At 38.9% G+C, this 16,045-nt stretch overlaps 2 protein-coding genes and 1 non-coding gene across 3 annotated transcripts; 2 read left to right on the plus strand and 1 right to left on the minus strand.

Moving 5' to 3' along the window:
• Positions 1–1,308: 1,308 nt before the first annotated feature.
• On the plus strand, positions 1,309–11,083 carry LOC141908599 (outer dynein arm-docking complex subunit 3-like). The gene is made up of 13 exons (XM_074798697.1): positions 1,309–1,372; positions 2,776–2,897; positions 2,979–3,056; positions 4,037–4,312; positions 4,807–4,929; positions 5,628–5,750; positions 6,032–6,071; positions 6,170–6,282; positions 7,215–7,375; positions 8,618–8,780; positions 9,698–9,829; positions 10,180–10,255; positions 10,959–11,083. Exons 1-13 carry the CDS (start codon positions 1,309–1,311, stop codon positions 11,081–11,083), a joined length of 1,596 nt encoding a protein of 531 aa, XP_074654798.1.
• Positions 5,906–5,976, plus strand: Trnag-ccc (transfer RNA glycine (anticodon CCC)). Its single transcript has one exon. It is a non-coding gene; the product is annotated as a tRNA-Gly (tRNA).
• LOC141908584 (myogenesis-regulating glycosidase-like) lies at positions 8,913–15,951 on the minus strand. The gene is made up of 3 exons (XM_074798683.1): positions 15,898–15,951; positions 13,800–15,754; positions 8,913–12,706 (listed from the first exon to the last, which is right to left on the minus strand). Exons 2-3 carry the CDS (start codon positions 15,601–15,603, stop codon positions 12,447–12,449), a joined length of 2,064 nt encoding a protein of 687 aa, XP_074654784.1. The 5' UTR covers positions 15,604–15,754; positions 15,898–15,951; the 3' UTR covers positions 8,913–12,446.
• Positions 15,952–16,045: the final 94 nt, after the last annotated feature.

Genomic DNA, 16,045 nt, shown 5'->3' on the forward strand with positions numbered 1-16,045 from the left:
CAGACCGCTTTTGGACAATGTTTTCTATCATTAGGTTTAGAAATAAACTACCGTATGACAAATGTGGCATTGCTAGGGAAGTCAGTATATGCCTACGCGTAAAGCGTGAAGCCGGATTTTTCTATGACTGGACGGGTTATCATTAAGTTTACGGGCCCCAATATTCAACTTCTTCAGTGGGGAGTTTAACGTCATCCTTGAAAACATTGTTGCAAAAGGTAATTCGGTATATTGCACATTCAGGCAATACCTTATGCGTTACACGCCTATAAACATTATGACTCCCAGAATCTCCCACCGAACGTTTTGAATTACGATGCTTGGTTTAATTGGTTTCAGAATTAACGACCAAACATTGAGCATTGTTTTCGGGAGTCCGCTGACTTTTGAGATTAGGTCTATTTTACCTTGAATATTATCCATCCCGTATACAGATAATTTTTTTTCTAATTCTTTGTTTTTGTGTGCTAAACCGATTTTTTATAAGAAAATTCGATGTTTTTCGTGGGCGTGGGCCATTCTTTGTTTTGGCGCGCCAAAATGGAATTTTGAAGGGAAATTCGACCTTTTGTTCTGGCGCTCTGGTGCCTTCATTTGCACATATGGGTCTGGTTTTATAGAATGGTATCATGACTTAAACCGGTGGGCTAACTCATTTGAAAATGATTTGAGTTTTTTAGCCCACGGGTTTAAGTTAAATAGACAGTTTATCTATAAAACTGGGCTCAGGAATCAACGTGGATGGCCCTTATCAGACACCACATGGGATTTCAGACACGGATATTGTGCGGTATATTTTCACGTTTCACTATGGTCTTGCCCCATAATATGCCACACCCGCATCTCGATTGATACCTAGTACGGTAAGTAGTTTGTGTGTTAGGCCTAAATTATGCGGCCTCAGTCGAGTAATTCATAAATTTGATGGGGAGCACAAAATTCAAAAATTTTCATTTTATTCCATTCAGCTATTGAAAACCCTCAGGCCACGATTGATTGATATCTGTGTAATATTGAGTGCTCTTCTGGATGGACGGACTGCAAAAGTTGCTTCATCTTTATCAATGTAAAAAATGTCAACATTTTATAAACAGACAATAAAGTTTAAGTATCACATTGGAGGTGTGCATTTTGCATTATAAGTCGCATTATTTTATTGGCGGAAGTAACCACGGTTCCCATCGTTGACAATGGTTACTATGGAGATTGTTGCTGTTTTCTGTGAGCATTACGCACATCAGGAGCAAATCGAGCGATATCTACGTAACGTGTTACCATCAAGTTGGCAGAAGTAGACACGAAGGCAAAATGTCGGATTCTTGGACAGTGTACGATCAGATCGAACAGTTACAAGGGAAATATAATCTCAGAGGTGAACCGTAACTCCGTAATCCAGTTTCCAGTTTCCAATTTGTTCACGAAAGAAACGGTAACAGTGTGTCGGCCCGGGGCTTAGTTTGTTCATTGAAGTTTTTGATACAATTTCAGCATGATTAATAGAACCTTTCGAAATACCCCTTTGAATTGATTAAACATACACTGAATTGATTAAACATACACGTATACTGAAGATAACTAAGTCTTGTAAGCTCTACAAACAACTCTCAAAAACTCCGGACTATCACCGGTTCAAAATCTGTCTAGAATTGCGAGCCATTTGCCATTAAAACCTGGTATAGAGAGTTCTGAAAGTTGAAAATCATTAACAGCAAAACAAAAATCTCATTTTCTTATTTTCATTAATGAGTGACAAAATCGAATGACGGAAAAATGGGCGTTTTGATGATGTCGACATTTGCTAAATGATTATCTGGGCCTGGATGAAGTCTCGCTTTCAGATTCCTAGTGGAGCAAGACATTCTTCATTTGACCAATTCGATCCTCTGTCAGGTTTAGACATTTTTGCGAATTCGATTTTATTCTATCTCGCTGAAACCCAAAGTGTCGTTTAAACAAGATTCAAAACACGGAAGTAAAACGGATGATTATTACCGGATGATTGTGACGAATATTTGTTACACTCCAAACATTTCCATGGTATACGGAGGAAAAAGCACTACTAAAAATCAATTACATAAACGGTAATAAAAGCATTCAAAACTTTAAACTGGACTCACACTCTACCGCAGAGGTCGTGACATCTACCGCAGAGGTTCAGAATTACGATTTCGACCGGACCTGGTACCAGTTTCTGTCCACACACATAGATTAAGACCGGTCCAAAATTTGGACCGGACCTGGTTCGCTCTTTTAGACCGTGCCAAATTCGGTCTAATTTGGAAACGGTATTTTTGCTCGTGTGAACACTTGGTCCGGTCTAAATCGCGTTCACACCACCGGTCTAAATTTCGTCGGTAATTTAAAATTCTAAATTTCGGTAAAAATTAGACCGGTCTAAATTTCGTCGTGTCAACGCGCCTTTACATTAATGGATCGGCATTGTTGAACGGCGTTGAAGAACTTTTATACGTTCCCAGCGAACTAATTTACCATAAACTAATTCAGGTATTGATCTAGTAATCTCAAAAAGTGACATGACAGATCTAAGCATTTAGTTTTTGTCGGAAATAAATTGAATCGTAATTAATATTTTATTTGATTTCCTTGGTCATTTCTTCTTGGGTTATTTTTTCCATATGGCAATTTTTTCCAGTTAGTATTCCTTCTCTGGTCTCTCCCCAATTGGAAAAAGAAACATGGAACCAGTTGATAATCAACAATGCATAAAAGAGTTTCATGGTTGAAAAAAATCTTAATTGATTAATTGATTTGCAGATCGCGACAGAAGAGCTTATTATGAATGGGCCGAGAATCATATCCGTCAAAATGAGGGCGTTCTCGTTAAATTGCGGCAAGAAAACCGCGGCAAACGGATGGATCTATCGGACAGCATCAATGTAGGTATCATCGGGAAGTCTTCTCATTGGTTGAGGGAGTTACAGAGAATTTACTGGGTTCTATTTTTCGTACGATATTAGGGCGATGCGAAAGTCATCAAACAAGTTTTCCAAAATCGGCCTACAGAAAAGTTAGCTCTTCAAAGGAAAAATGCTGTCGTAAGTATAAAGTTCTTATAATCAGGGGCCAGTTTTAAGACAGGTATTACCATTAACCCACAGACAGTAAATCTGGTCTTATTTTTAGAAGGGAATGAAAAATGTTGCCGTTTACTTTCTGGCCTATTTCCCATACAGGATTCCATTTCATAACAATGACCAAGATTGAAAATGCCCTTTTAGACCACTGAATGCTGCATAAATCAGCACGCTATAAGTGCTTTTTTGTAAGCAACAATGTCGTAGAAAAGTGCCCCGTTCAGCTGATATTATAGCACTATAGTGCTGCCCTGATTAACTGCCCAAAACTGCCTTTTTTTCTAGATCTGCAAGAACGTACACTAAAAATCATACCTCAAACATATATTCTAAAATGTATGCCTCATAATTACAGAGCATGAAATTTACCTGACACGTGTTAAGATTTTTTTTGAAAGGCAGATTTTTCAGAGTATGAGGGTCTTCCAGGACAGCCAAAAGCCCCCTGGATCCGCGCCTGATAATAAATACTCTGCCTATAGTTTTTCAGACTGGTATTTACGCACTTTGACCCACGGAGGTTAATTCAATCAATTTTCAATTGAGTTAACCCTCGGGTTTAAGTTGACACCGGTCAGCCCCAGGGGCCATTTGCACAGTCGTTGCTTAGATTTAAAGCCGGTCTAAGACCGTCAGTTCTATAGTCACTCTATCAGTTTAAGACCAGTCTGAACATTTAAGACTACTCAAATGAAACTGTTGGTAGAAGTAATATTGATAAACGAGGTTTTGGCTTTGATGAATGGTCTCTTCGAATGTTTGTTATACATACGCTATAGCTCTTTGATGTCTTCGTCGTGGTTTCAAGTCACGATTGTGCAACTGAGCGATGGGGATCACGAAACCATTTCAAAATTGGAAAGAGGTCTGAAGAAAATCTCAATTTATATCGAAAAAATCTTTTTTCTGGTAACCGTAATCATTTGACACATGGGTGATAGAACGCGATTGAGGTGATGGATTTCAAAACTTGCGAACTGGCAAAAACTTTGAACGGATTGCGACACGAACGGGCGACGCGGGAAGAAAAAATCAAGGAGTTGAAGTTTCAGCTGGACAAAATAACCGAAGCGCGCCGAAAACCGACACCGGAACAGTTGGAAAGCGAGCAGAGGATCAGACAATTAGAAAACTCGCTGGATAAAGCGACGATGAAGTTCCAAACGGCTACGAATATCAAAGCGCATTACGAGGCGATTTTGCGCAAAATGAGACAGGTACGTTAACCGAGGCAATCCGTCAGTTTCCAAATTCTGAATTCGGTGGGAACGGTTAAGAAAAAAATGAAGAAAATAATGATGAAATATACATGAGAGGAATCAATAGAAAGTCCAACCCTTAGAATGAAAAATTGAGCACAAAATGTTTCCTTGAGCTACAGACCTTTTCAACTCAATATCCAAATTACAAATAGCTCAAGGAAACATGTTGGACTTATTTTTCAAGTGCGGTATTTGTATTATGTATCGTCACAACTGAAGTGTTTCATCAGTAGTTACCAAAAAATCTTATGTATGTGTCCGAGGGCGGTGATCAAAATTCTTTCTAGATTAATATATATCTATATAATCGATTATACTCGACTTTTTGTGCGGTAGGACATACATGTATATCATCACTAGAAGAAGATCCTAATTTTGATATTTGTTAAACGGGTCGCAAAATCCTGTTCATAATTTATTGTTTAATCTACGCTTTCCTGCATGTACAGGAAAGCATGTCGTTCCCTGCTAAATTAGAGGCAACCGAAGGCGCTCTACGCGATCAAATCCAGGAATTGAAAGAACTACGAGTAATGGCAGCTGAAGCCAAAGAAGCGCGGGATAAAACCAAGGTATAGTCGCGTAAGAGAGGTTGTAAAGAGTCTTAATGAAATGAAATGTCTCATTTTACGATATAGTTTGTTGGCTCTTTACGTGATTCCGTTATTGAATTTCCAAAAGCAATTTATTTCGTATTCAAAAAACTACGTATATGTAAATCGATTGGAACAGTGAAATGAAAATACAGTCAAAGTCCGTTATATCACCCGATGTCACTTCGTTTCATAGCCAAAAAACTTCCTTTAACAAACCGGCTATATCTAAATGAAATCATCTCAGATCGTTATAATGCCATCCGTTCTCCACCAGCCACGATATATCTAGTAATCGTACTAATATGTATTACGGAATCCGTTATACCGCAATCGATTATAATTGTAATCATTAAGTCCCCGTAAGCTACACTAATTAGCCTACATATAGGTTCATACATATAGATTCAACGAAATCAACTTTCATTTCATTTATTTCATACAATTAAGTAGTTTTATTACATCTAAGACGTGCTTGATTCGTTTGTTCTTCCTTTTCGGATACGAATTTAGGCCTACAACGACACATATCCCGTTATGATGCCCAGCTCGTCATAATGCCCAAATCACGTCGGCCCCGATGGCTTTCAACGCCATCTACACTACCGAAACGAAACAGATACGTATTCTAAAAATGAAATGTGCTTTATCCTAAAATCGACGAAAACCTTTCGTAGGCTATGCTGACGACGACTGAACAGACTGTTTACGAATCCAGGAAGAAAAGAGATCAGAATTTGAATCGTACGCGGAAAGAAGTGGAACATCGAAAGGAAGAAGCTGAAAGAATACAAAAACAGGTATGTACTGTATACATTAATATAACTGGACTGATAAATTGGAGTCTATACGTCTTTTGTAAAATCATCGAACAAAATTACGATTTGAATATCCCGCTGCGTGACAGGTTTCGAATAGCTTTATAACGAGAGAATACCATAATGTGCCTAACGCAGCACCGCTGGTGTAGTGGTATCATGTAAGATTCCCATTCTTACGACCCGGGTTCGATTCCCGGGCGGTGCACGCTTTTTTCCCGACAGGAAGCGTTATTCATTTTCGGTGTAATTTCTTTTTATAGGCCCAAAGAGCTACTTTAAATTTTGCCGACCCACTACATGGTAAGCGGTACAGTCAAATGCTTCAGAACCCTTCAAACCCTTGTCCTTCAATCTAATGTAGATTTCGCGCGGAATTGTACAATTTAAATTTTTTTAAGAACAAAGATTGGCGCATGAAGCTCAACAAACATTTGATCGCCAGAGACGCATCTTAACCAAAGAACAAGCCATTGAAAGAATTAAAGAAGCGACCGGACTCAGTGATCCGCAAGTCAGTCAAAGGACCCTAAGGCCACACCAAAAGAAAACCCTGTTTCTCGGGCCCGACCGACCCGATATTTCGTCGTTTCAAATAATCATTTTCAGAATTAAATATAATTGCCTACCGACCCTTTTTCAAAATTGTGGGTGAAAAAACTTTTTTCAAAAATATTTATATGGCCGACCGACTACCAAACTCTATACTTTCTCTTTTTGGTAAATATTTTTTTCTTTTTAATCAAATTGTGATGTCGGCTCCGAGATCAACATCATAAAAACACTTTATTACATCGGATTTAACAATTTGATTCTGGAAATGGTGCAACCATGCTCAGACAACTTTCCTAATCGGACATTGATGGCGACCTTGGATTGTAAAATTCCAGGAATTCCGTGAAATATGTTCAAAATATAGTTTTTTATAGGTAATTCTACAAAGACCTGAATTTCCTTTTATTATTATGGTCTACTAGCTGTTAATCATATTCCTGACTAAAGATTTGGTCCAGTAAAAATTATTTACGGCGACCTACCCACTGTTAGAAGAATAACCGAAATTTATTTTTCCATAAAAAGAACAAAATATTCCCTACCTACCTACCTACCTACCTACCTACCTACCTACCTACCTACCTACCTACCTACCTACCTACCTACCTACCTACCTACCCATTTTGGCGATTGCCCCACCCGAGAAACAGGATTTTTATTTGTGTGGCCTAAGTTTTTTTAAATGTCATACAAGTTTTGCATTTCCTCAAGACCAAATTCAGTGTGATAAGAAATCAAAATACCGTGTAGAAAATATCCTATTGATTTTTATGAAATCATTAATATTCTATTGAGTTTTAGAAATTTGTACGAGTAGATATGTATACATAACTTAAATTTATAATCAAGTCATTTTTCCACGACTTTTTTCCGAACAAAAAATAATTACAGGATTTCGTGAGTCGTTTCGAGGGACAGGATTCGACACGGGAACACCTGACAAAACAACAAAACGAATCGGAAATATTGAGAAATCGCCTACGAGAAACTAAACTGAGTCTGTTGGAAGAGTTTAATGAACTGAGATATTCAGGAGAAAAACGAGGAAGCAAGTAAGTTTTCAAAGCGCATTACACTGGATATGCATACAGCTGCCACGGGTAGATCCAAGGGGCCTAATATATTTTCGCCAGGATAACATTTTTTCACAACCTGGCTTAAGAAATTTGCACGTCGAGTGGCATGATATTGCCGGTCATTTGGGACCTAGTTACCTAGCGAACTTCACGAGACCTGGTAATGTTCGAACCGATAGTTCGTATCCAGTACGGAATAAATCAAATTATCTAACTTCGGAAAAAAAATTCTGTATCTGTTATCCGATTAATCGTAATATCCAAGTTCGTTGTAACGAGATTCCACTGTAGAATGCTCAGATAATGATCCAGATTTTCTTGGGGCTCCCAATATACCCTCTCAAGGACTTAGCGTCTATTCGGCGTTCGCGTACATAACAAGTACGTGTACAGGCATCGGCTTCCCCCGGCCCCTATTTAGAATTCCTGGATCCACCCATGGTTGCAGCTGTAAGGCATGGATCGTTGCATCAACGCGCATTCCCGATCGTGCGGAAACTTAAACCGCACACGAGATCTAGAAACTCTGTATTCGCTTTTTTCCGATTTCAAAATCAAAACGTATTGTTCCGTTCCCGGTTAGTGTGGTGGGTGAGGGACACACCAATTCATTAAGATAAATCCAATGAAATCAGTCAAATAAATTAAAGGGAGAACCATCCCTAAAAGTATTTCACGATATAAAAGCAGAGGCGGATCTATCCGATCACTGTTTGAGGGTAATGCGGCATAATCCTCGCTTGGGAAAATTTTGAAAATTAACTGCTTTTTGGTACAATTTCCAAGCAATAAATGAAGTCAAGATTCCAAGTGCTTTCTAGAAATTTACTGAGTTGAAATTTAGTTTCCTGGCGATAAAGATGAAATCCCAAGAATGGAGTGCGCCGTTTGTTGAAAATAATCTTCCTCGTACTGTAAAGATGTGCTTTTTTTACTCTTGGATCGATAGGGACGACTATAAGTGCTTACTTTGGGGATCGAAGAAAATGAAAAAAGGGCAAGAAATTTTCGCGACGGTAGAACGTGCCTACGGGTGCCGTCTGAATCCGCACCTGAAAAGAAATATATACATTTCGAAAACCTTCAATTTCCCTGTTATAAAATGCCACCTTTCCCTAAAAGTGATCGATCCCAATATACTGAAGTTCCCCACTTGGAAGTCGGTGCTGGTTTATTTTTTTCAATACAAATTGTCGTTCGTACGTTCTCTTCGCGTAGAACACGTCAGATGATCGAGGAAGCGACTACAAAGATGGAAGAACTCGAGATGAAATCAAACGAATGTTCCCAACAAGTCAGACAATCGGGCGAGTTACTGGTAGATGTGAAATCTGGTGTCGGGACATTGATGGACATGGTAAAACATGTTAGACTCCCACCGGTAAGTGACTGTCCTTTCACGTACGGCAGCAGTACTAAACATTAAGTCCAAGCTCAACCCTGCGAGTAAAAGTTTTTATTTCAATGGGTAACAAGTACGTAGTTTTGCAGACGTGGACAAAATCAAGCGATAAGAAACTCGTTATAAAAAAAACTATTTATCGCATACACTACAAATTTGAAATTTCAACTCGTACGAGAGAAATGCCATAGCAATTAGAAAGATGTACAGAAAGATTCTCGACATATTTAAATTACAACGAACTTGATAAGAATCGAGCATTTTGTCGAATCCAGCATTTATGAAAGTGTAGACTACAATAATTCACCCAAAGATGTAGAATTATGGAGTAAAAGTTTTATATATTTGAGCAACATGTCGGCTATAGACAATAGCCATCATTTTGCGTATTGAAACACATCATTGGCTATTAGTTTTAGCCGAAACGTTGCCCAAATACTATGAACCTTTTACTCGAGAATTCTGCATCTTTGGTTGAATTATTGTAGCCATGACTTTCATCACACCTTGGAGTAATCAGACTGATAACACATACGAGATGTAGCGAACTGTTTATCCATGCCACTACTCACAACGCCAACATTTTTTTTTAGAACAAATTTGCTCAATCCAACTCAAATTCAAAGAAAATATCATTTATCATAACACTACCAAATTCGTTTCAACGCCATGTTTTTCATTGGTCCAAACAGTGGTATTATAAAGGACTAACCGTATTCCATAACCGCCAAACCCAGATATCAGTCTCAAGTCGTACGAATTTCTAGCTTAAAATTCATTGCCGTTTGGAAAATCCGCCGCTTAAAAGTCTATACCTACTAAACATCATATCAACAAATATCGATGGAATCGAAAAAATGTCAACGAAATATTTTTTATGTTTGATAAATGAGCAGCCCTCGATGAGTAAACCAAGCGGAGATATTCTAGAAGATCTCGGTTTAATGACGAAGAAACTGGAAACATTGAAGGCTAAAGCTCTGACTCCGAGTAAAGAAAACTTGAAACGTAGTTTATCAACGCAAGAGGTGAGAAAATTGATTACAATTATTACAGTTGGCTTAGCTTCGTCTATTATTAACATCATTGTGTCGATGCAGGGCGGATTTGGAGTAATCTAGGAGGTCCCGACCCCGGCCTTTCCCTTTTCGTCAAGACAGAGATCTTAAACCTGTAAATTTGACACTCATCCTCTCGCACATTGCAACCTTTTGAATGTATCTCTTCAAAATAGCTAAAACCGAGGATGAAACCACGCGTAGCCCCGATAGAGGCTTTTGACTTTTCTTTTCTACCGGGCCCGGCCTTCCAATTTTGCGAGTGCCACCCCTGTGATGACTTATTTAAACAAACCAGGATTTATCCATCGTTTTTGCAGTTTTATGATTTCTTGGAGATGAATTTACCGGCTGATAATATTCGAATAAAAATATCAGACAGCACATCATCCATAGGTAAGTAGTTCGCCCTACCCAGAGCGTACTATAGCGCAGGAAAAATAGCAGTTGGCCCCAGCGGAAAAAGTTATCTGGGAGTTATCTGATGATATCTAGTGTAAGAGTTCGAAACGTTGTGGCTTTTGATTTTAATTTTTGATGAATAAAACTCGCTTTTAGTCTTTTAAACAATGAACACAGTTGGTTACTTATCATCTATTCAACTATTACCTGGTGTTTGAATGGATTAGTTTAAACTTTAGAATATTTGAAATTTCTCAAGCTTAGACTTTATTGCAGACCACATTATAGGCAAATTTTATCGATCAAACATTTTGATCAAACTCTTTTTCATTCTAATAGTGGTGTGGAATTTTATACTATCTTAAACAACAGACTATTTCCAGTCTCGATGAAGAAACCCTCAATATCAATCTAAAAAAATGTTTCGGGCATATTTCCACCAATTTTCAGAATTCATTTCATAATATCAATTCAAACAACTGTGAAAACGGGTGGAAGGATTCTGGCTGAAAAGTAAGAAAAAAAAGCAGTAACAGTTGCTTGAACTGATATTGTGGGTTTCTTAATGACATGGACTATAATGCTTCATCTAAAGTTATTTTCTATAGACCAGTTATAAATGAAACTCCTCACTGCTTTAACCCATCGGAATATTTGCGCATTCATATACTCTCTACATATCATTATTACTTTGCAGAATCATTTGATTTCGAAGGGCAAGATGACGAAAACGTTTTCTCAAGAGACGACATCAAAAAACAAGGTCAACAACTTCTCGACTTCAAACTGAAACCCAAAAAACGTCGTCCGAAGAAAAAATAAATAGATATCTATTAGCAATTACGTAATAACCACATTTCCATATTCCCAACTTATACACATAATCTATACTTTTTTATACACATAAATTGCATTTAATCATAATATCAAATTGTACGATTCACATACATTGCATTTTAACATTAAGTTTTGAATATTTTTCTCATGTGCTTAAAATCTTATTTACATCGTGGTGTATAATATCACTAACATGTAATATAGGAAGTGTCATAAAAAAATGTCTTTGACTAGATTTTACTGTGCATATAGTAAACCGTATTCATTTTCAAGTGCGCCTGTATTACATAACCTCTCGCCCGGTATACATGCATGAAATGAAATAAAATATTTACACCTGTAAAAGGTTTGGTACAGTTTACGTTTTTCTCTAGTATAGTGTATTATTGAATTTTTCCTATCGTTAAAAACTCTCTAGTTTCGGAAATTTGCCATCTTTAACCATTGAAGAAATTTGACCGATCAATAATAATGAATACTACAGTATTTTGATCCGGCTCCAACTAGCCTAGCGGTTTCAAGGTTTCATTTTTTTCCTATTAATAGGAGAGGCCAGCATACCACCCACCGGGGGAACATCTGTATTTCATCTTTCAACTATACTAGGGGAGCATTCAAAAGTACTTACCTCAAAATCTCTTGATTTCTGACCACCTCCACCATGTACCCCCTTTGTACCAAATTGCCTGACCCATCTTAGGCAGTGGCATTGAAAGTGCAGTGGCTGCAGCAGCAAAAATTTACTGAATGTCGTTTTTTTTCTTTGAATATTACGTTTTTGACGAAATTGAAGTAAATTTGCTGCGGCAACATAATGAGAACCAGTCAATAATTGGCTGTGGCAATAAAAAACTGCTTCCAATGCCCCTATTAGGTACATATGATGCGCATACCCCACACCTCCACCCAGCAAATGATGAATTCCTGGTACCACAAACGAATATATGTACCGAATAGCTATCATACCAATAAATACAAGGATTTGTAGGAGCTAACATATTGGTATAAACATATTATGTGGTATAAAGCAATGATCCAAAAATATTTTTGTTGTTAATTATCAATTTTCCATTAATAGAATAACTAAAATAGGCTATTTCTATTGATTTGATTTGGTTCATTAAGTACATAAAGATTGATCAATACTATGTGGAGGTACATAACTGTTTTCTGCTACCCCTCCCCTTGTGCCATGTTCGTACTAAAATTCAACCCCCTTTCCCTAACCGAGATACGTACTTTTTGAATGCTCCCTAGTCAAAATTAACCCCTGAAATACCTCCATATTCTTCGCCAAAATCCTAAATCCCTATGTGGTCGGTAAACCAGGGATCAATTTTGTGTTTGTTCATTTTATTCTTGAAAATGTCAGTATTTCATCAATCGCAACGCGGTATCTATACATGTACGTTTTAGGACCCCTGTATTTTCGGCCGTTGATATCGTGTTTCCACAGTCCATCCGGTATATAGAGATATCGCACGGTCGACTGCTCGTCTAAAACGGGAACCACCAGCAGGTCATTGCCGACGAGGTATTCGTGTTTAATATGATACGGAATGATGGTCGATTTGCTGTTCCACCATACAGGACGTACCAGCGGTGATCCTACAATTACAACAAATCCATAAAACATCATTTTTTTTTGCGATTATTGGATCCAGAGAACCACGCTCACAAGGTGGCCACTTCTATTTGACTAACAATCCAATCAATTAACACAGTCAAATATGTAAGACATAGATGGAAACTGTTTGATTTTATGTGCGATCAACATCTCAACAAATTTCCCTGACTTTTCTCTGATTTTTAGCTTTTTTTGCAAACTTCCCTGACTTTTTAAAGAAAATAAAATTCTGACTTTTCCCCGATTTCCAGGTAAGTGGCCACTTTGGCTCACCATTCATGTGGTAATCGAGAGGCTCAAATGTATTTACATGTACTTCTATCATATCTACATAATTTTTTCCAGCATGCTTAGTTTTACTTAGTTAGGCACGCCAAAGCAGAACAAATTCAAGACAAATCTAGATCTTGGAATGAAATATTCTATCACAGAATTATCAATTTACATCTAGAACTAAAAATTTGCTTGTCATAAATTGTTTCCATTTTGGGTGTCATGCAGCTAGGTCATGAACACTCTCAAGTTGAGGATAGTGCAATTGATAGTCATTTAGCCATCAAATTTTACGCAATTTGAAAAAAAGTTTTCTGGGAAGGGCCCCTGGACCCCTTAAATCACTCATGGAGGTATCTGATTTCTAAAAAAATCGGGCCGGTTGCTCAAAAGTTGGTTGAGCAACTTTTGAGCAACTGGCCCCCAGATCTACCGGTAATAAAACTACAGGAACCGTATCCATAGTTAAGGTTGACCTCGAGCGAAATTTTAACCGACAATTATAAAACTTGGTTCAAACCTAATGAGTAGGAATATCTGAGATCTGGGCCCAGTTTCGCGAAAAAGTTTAAGCCTAAAAAGATTAAGTTTGAATTGTTGTCCTCATTGAAAACATGAGGTAAATTTGAGTTAACTTATTTTGTGAAACTGAGCCCAGAGGTGCATTTTCTTTATTCCAAATTGAGATTAACACATTTCGGCCTTAGGCTAAAGCTTTTATCAATTGAATGATTTTTGAAAAACAACTCGATCAACTTTTTCAAAAATCAATGATCAGTTTTAGAAGATCTAAATACTCACCATCAATCACAGACTGCCGAGCGGCTTTCACTAACTCGGGATAAACTCTTTTCTCGTGAAGTTTTATATATTTTCTAGCGAGTTCGACGACTTTATCGTCGTATTTCCACGGCGGTACCGAAAACTGCATTACGGGTAAATACGCCGATAGCTGCATCCATCTTATGTACAGATCGCGTCTGGGTAACTGTTCCGATCGTCTCGTTCCGCCGATCGGACCAGAGATTATGAACGCGTATCCGAGCAATCCGTGCTTCAAAACCGACGCGGTTACGGACTTGATACCAGAATAATCCCAGTTCGACGACGGCTCGGGCGCGTGTACGTAAATCGGCTGCTTTTGATTTCGATAAACGACATCGGTAGAAGTAACCGACGACGCGTCAACGTCGGACACCGTCTCGACGAATTTCGTCCAATATAATCGATGATTTGATAGACGCTCGTGCATGCGGGAGTTCGGCGGCGGGTTCGCCTCGCCGACGCCGTGCGTAGCGGTCGCTTTAAAACCTTTTATTCCATATTTACGGGTCATCTCGATCAACGAACGACGGAACCATCGTCGAGCGCTGGGATTCGTGAAGTCCACGACGGCTAACCATTTATCATCTCTTCGAATCAATACGGGATCATCCGAAACGGTGGATCTAATAAGAAATCCGCCGGATTTTGCGATTTTATAAGACGCCGATTCGGTACTTACGAACGGCGATATCGCTACGGACACCGAACAAGTCTTGAATAACTCGCGACCGCCATCTTTCGGCGGATATTTCACGGGATCGAATTCGAAATCTCCGATATTGCGAGCGTAGTCGATTTGGTCGACGATCAACTGACATTTCGCCCCTGCTAAATCGTGATCATTTAACGATTTCAAAAACGCTTTCAGATTTCGTCCTCTGAATCCTTGAACGAGTTGAGACCCGGTTGTCCAAACCGGTGCCGACATCAGATCCAGCGACGGTAATCGATCGGCTTTCATACGATATCTACTCAACATATACCGTTGAATATGATCGATATTCCGATTGCTATGACAAACGGTCAGATTCAAATGAATCGCCTCGCGAGCCGGCTTCGTATCGGTGCGAGACGAATCGATGAGATCGATTCTTTTTCGATTGTCGATTCGCGGCTTGAAACAGATTTTCTGACGAAACGAATCGACGTCGACGAGCACGGACGCTTCCGCCGGTAGAAATATCGCCGAATTCGATGTTAACAAATAGTAATTTTCTTCGCGTATTTTCTCAGTGTCTCGATCGTCGCCCGGCGACATGAAAAGATCGTAATTCACCGGGAAACTACTGATGCCGTTGCCACGGTATCCAACTTTATTCATCGTGAAACAACTGATCGGCAATAAATGTTCGAAAACCGGTTGATTTTTCACGGCGTCGAACTTCTGTTCGAAATCGTAGCAGATAACGTCGCGATCTTTCTGTTGGTCGTGGCGTTTCGTTATAAACAAACGATAGAAACGGCTCCAATTCAGACACGTTCGTCCGAATCGATCGGTTTGCCGTTGACGACACGAGCGGATGAGCGGTAAATTTCCGCCGAGTCGCACGTCAGCGAATTCTCCCTCCAACACGACGCGATGGTCGTGTTTTTTGACGACGAATTTCAGCGAGCGTTTATCGACGAACAGGTCGACGTATTCCGAGCGTAACGTTACGAAATTGTTGGCAGCGCGTAGCTCCATCGTCAGTTGTTGCCGGTACAATATCCACATGAATATCCAGATACCGATCGCTACAAAGCCGTAAGCCCTCATCGTTTGTATTTGTGACATCGACATGGCCGCAGGGAGGGAATAGGCCTACCACCAGATGATTTGAACGGTGTAGCGGTAAAAATAAAAGACCACACTAGTTTCTAGTTAGATTTAAGTCGAACACGTCGTCATCATAGCAGCAGTATCCATGACTCGCCAAGCTCAGGAGAGCGAACTGAATTCATCAAAAGTGAAAAATTTGTGTTCTGCTTTTTACTTTTAGTGAACTGACAGAAGGAAGGGGCTCAAGGTGTGGGTTGGCCTCTAGAGAAGATTAAATTTATGCTGCTTTAAATGCAAAAATGAAATTCATCTCACCATTAGAAAACGCACATTTTGAACATAATTTGTGGAAAAAATGCAGCGGAAAAAATACGACATCGAACTGGCATCGAACTGTCAAAATTTTTACTCCACCGTCCTTCAACTTTCGCACAATTCAAATAAAACTCAATATAGTTTTTTA

This window comes from Tubulanus polymorphus, chromosome 7, assembly GCF_964204645.1.
Source record: "Tubulanus polymorphus chromosome 7, tnTubPoly1.2, whole genome shotgun sequence".
Lineage (NCBI taxonomy): Eukaryota > Metazoa > Nemertea > Palaeonemertea > Tubulaniformes > Tubulanidae > Tubulanus > Tubulanus polymorphus.